The 4,217-nt window shown below is 34.2% G+C and overlaps 1 protein-coding gene across 1 annotated transcript in view; it reads right to left on the bottom strand.

The window, feature by feature from the left end:
* Nucleotides 1-892: 892 nt before the first annotated feature.
* LOC113809810 (uncharacterized protein DDB_G0271670) overlaps nt 893-4,217 on the bottom strand; it is a 3,335-nt gene continuing 10 nt past the window's right edge. The window contains exons 1-3 of the mRNA XM_027361494.2: nt 4,216-4,217; nt 3,473-3,550; nt 893-2,233 (exon numbers count right to left, since the gene is read on the bottom strand). The exon at nt 4,216-4,217 is cut by the window's right edge and continues 10 nt beyond it. Of these exons, the coding sequence (XP_027217295.2) occupies nt 1,049-2,233; nt 3,473-3,550; nt 4,216-4,217 (1,265 nt within the window). The 3' untranslated portion in view covers nt 893-1,048. The remainder of the gene's footprint in view (nt 2,234-3,472; nt 3,551-4,215) is intronic.

The raw sequence follows: 4,217 nt of genomic DNA, 5'->3' as shown, positions 1-4,217 counted from the left end.
ATATATATATATATATATGCGTGTGTGTGTGTTTCTGCTTATGTCTGCGTGTGTGTGACATATATATACAAATATATATACTATATATATACTATATATATATACTATATATATACTATATATATATATATATATATATATATATATATATATATATATATATACTATGTGCATATATATACAAATATATGTAGAGATAGAGAGACGAAAACAATAGAAAGATAAATAGATAGAGAGAGAGAGAAATACATACACACACGTACACTCATTGTTATTATTATTATTATTGTTATTATTGTTACTGTCATTATCATCATTATCATTGTTATTATCATTATTGCCATTATTATTATTGCTTTCATTGGTGTGGTTGTTGTATTGCTAATGTCATTAGTGTTATGATTATTATTGTAATTTCTACTATCTATCAAATTATGATTTTTATTACTTTATCATCAGTATTGTTTTTATCATTGTTATCATTATTGTGATGTGTTAAGTATTGTTTTTATTATCATCATTTCTCATTACTACATTACTTATTACCATCATATGATTTATTATTATTATTATTATTATTATTATTATCATTATTATTTTTATTATTTTCATCATTATCATTATCCATGTCATTATTATTACTATTATCACTATATTTATTATCACATTATTTATTTATTATATTTATTATTGTTCTTGTTATTGCTATTACTGTTATCATTATCATTGTTATTATCTTACAAAAGTAATAATAGTTTGTTAGTCATTCTGTTTATTTTTTTATTGTTAATTTTCATGATTATCATCTTTTTTCTTCGATATTAAAATAATCGTAGGTTTGTTATCATTATCATTATTGTTATTTTACTATTTTTATTACTACATCAGTACTATTACTATCAAATTTATCATTACAATATCTGTTTAGTCATTATTATTGTTTTTACTATCACTATTTATCAATTATCATCTTTCTTCTCATCATTGCAATAATTATGTCATTATAAAAAGAATCACAAATTCCGAAATATATTTTCTTTCCCTGCGTCTAAAGAGGAAGGGAAAAGGGGACACTCGGAGACTCATACTCATAACCGTATTCTGACTCATGGGACTCATCTAACGATTCATCCGAGTCCTCCATCGAGAGAGCAAAGTGAGTCCTCGGCGCGTAGTTACTTTCCTCCTCTTCCCGCGAGTCTTCTAGAGACACTGATGAGTAGCGCGTTCTTGGCGATGCGTCTCTGGACTCTAGTTCCGAATGACTGGGTTTCGAAGCTTCGAATTTCATGGTTTGGAAGGGGAAGTGGGGGCGTTTCTGGGAGTTTGTGGGAGGATGGAAGGATCTTGGGGTGTGGTAAGTGTAGGATGTCTTCCTAGGAGGGATGTAGATTCGTTTATGTGACTCGCCCAACTTGTGGGAATTACCAGGATGTGGGTGTTTCATTATCGGAGTCGAAACCTCAAGTGAATCATCGAAGCCTCGGTTGGGATAGCTCGATTTTGCGAAGAAGTGAGACATTGCCTGAGATTCGTCGGCGATAGAGCTACGTCCTGTCTTTTCGGGAGATGAGTCGAAATCCTCATAATATCTCGGGCCTGAATAATTTGATGCCTCCATCGACGCGACAGAAGCGTCGGTGCCTCCCCGAGAAGAAGTATGACCTGTGGCAGAAAAACGTGATAATTTCGTTGATTCATCAGCGCTTTCAGTCCCGAATCGGGAATAGGTTGGCTTCATGGATGACATATTTGCCGTTTCCCTTGATTCGCTAGAGTCATCAGCACCGACTCGCGAATACTTTGTCCCGACAGAAGGAAAGGGACCTAAGTAGTGCACAAAGGGCGTTTTTGGTGGCGTGTAGGAGTAGCCTTTCCTGGACTCAGTCGATCCCTGTGTGTGTTGAGGAGTAGCGACGGAGAAGCCAGAGTCGCGCTGAGAATATCCAGAGGAACGAGACGTTTCGGACACCGCCTCGTCCGACTGATCTCTCGTGGTTACGACTTCGGCGTAATGAGCCACGCCTTCATACTTGACCTCGGCTACAAAACCGGAGTCGCCATCCACATAATAGGTCACTGTCTGTAGGCGACCGTCGGGAAGAAGCACGAAGTACGACCCTTCTGTGTTGTCTCCGTCGCGGGAATCGTGGTGACCGAAGTCGTTGCCACTGTAGTCTTTCGAATGCCAAACGAAGTCGTACTTGGCCGGTTCGCTTTCTTCGCCGGACGCCTTTGGAAGTGAAGAAAATGACTTAGACTTCAAATAACTGGGGGGAAAATACCTAAATACCATGATATGGAAAATTAACACTAATGTAGCGAACAAGAATATTCAGGATAATGACAATTAGTTAAACAATGATAACAAAAAAAAATAGTAACAGTAATAATGGTTGAAAGCAATATTATTTTTCTACTGACATTATCATGATCAGTATTACAAATATGATCTTATTTCTTATCGTCATCGCTATCAATATCTTTATCAATACCTTCATTAGAATGATAAGAATAAGATCACTGGTGACATAGATGATAAATATAAATTAATTATAATACACCAGAAGAATATTAATAATAACAACTAATTGTGATGATAATAACAAATAGAACAACAGCAACAGTAATGATGATAATGATAATAATGATAGGGATTTATTTCATAACAAGGATAAAACAAAGGTTATGATAATGGTAATAATGATAAAGATTAGATATTTGTGAGTCTACATGGACCGTTGTTAAAACCACACCTCAAATGAGACATTAATTAAATGAAAATAGACAAGACAATACCAAAAACAAAGCAAATTCGTGATTTGATGTGAAAGAGGATGTTTATTCAATTTTCATCATCATAATCATTATTTTTTTATGTCAGTTATCAGTTACTGAGACTGTGAGGGAAAATAAAGGCGTTGCTGTGATCTCATAAAAGATATTATTATTGTCACCATCATTATCATCATTATTACAATTACTATTATCATTATTACTATTATTATCGCTACTGGTTATAGTTGATAAAATCTGATGTTTGTTTATTCATTTTTATTATTATTATTAATATCGTTATTTTTGTGATAAAAAGCGAATTGTCAGTTATCAGTTACAGATATAATTGGGAAACTATAGATGTGTTGATGTTATCTGATAAAAGAAAGATGGTTTATAAAAGTTGATGTTTTTTTGCTCATTTTCATTATTATCATTATCGTTATTTTCTTCCATGATAAAAAATGCCAATTATCAGTTACAGAGATTGTGAGGGAACTAGAGATATTAATGTTATCTGATGAAAGAAAGACGATTGATAATTGATAAAAGCTGACGTTTATTTACTTGTTTTTATCATCATCATCATTTCTTTCATGAAAAGCGAATTGTCAGTTATCAATTAAAGAGATAGTGGGGAAAATAGAGGTGCTGATGTTACGTGATAAAAGACAGTCATGGTTCACTGACTAACCTGAGGAAGGGTATATCTGTAACCCGGTCCTTCTCCCTTCGCTGACAACACCACGGCTGCCAACATAGCGATTGCCACCTGCCAATATAGAGGGAAAAAAAACAGTTGCCGTTGTTAGATATACGCGAGGAGTTGATTATGTTTGAGTGTGGTGAATTCATAGCGTATTGATAGGGTACTTATATTAGGAAAGGTGTTAATGAGCCTAGAATTATTTATGTGTGAAAAAAATACCTTTTCACTTTTTCACGATGATGAAAAAAAACTGAATCATTAGTTAACTGCAAAAATAACGAACTAATATGAACTCGAAAAAAATCTTTCGATCTAATAAAATCCTAATGCAAACACATGAGTAACACATGCACGTGACTAACACATGAGTAACACGCACGCATGAGTAACGCACATATGAGTAACACACTCATAAGTAACACACACATGAGTAATGTACACATGAGTAACGCGCACATGAGTAATACACACACATGAGTAAATCACACTTGAGTAACACACACATAAGTAATTCACCCATGAATAAAACACACATGAGTAACACACACACGAGTAACATCCACATGAATAACACACATGAGTAACACACACACGAGTAACATACACATGAATAACCCACACATGAGCAACATACACATGAATACCACACATGGGTAACGTACACATGAGTAACACATACTCGAGTAACGCACACATGGTTAACACACATATAACACAAACACACACACCT

Source organism: Penaeus vannamei, chromosome 39 (genome assembly GCF_042767895.1).
Source record: "Penaeus vannamei isolate JL-2024 chromosome 39, ASM4276789v1, whole genome shotgun sequence".
Lineage (NCBI taxonomy): Eukaryota > Metazoa > Arthropoda > Malacostraca > Decapoda > Penaeidae > Penaeus > Penaeus vannamei.
Note: the sequence above shows the minus strand (reverse complement) of the source record. Positions and strands in the feature narration are given on the sequence as shown.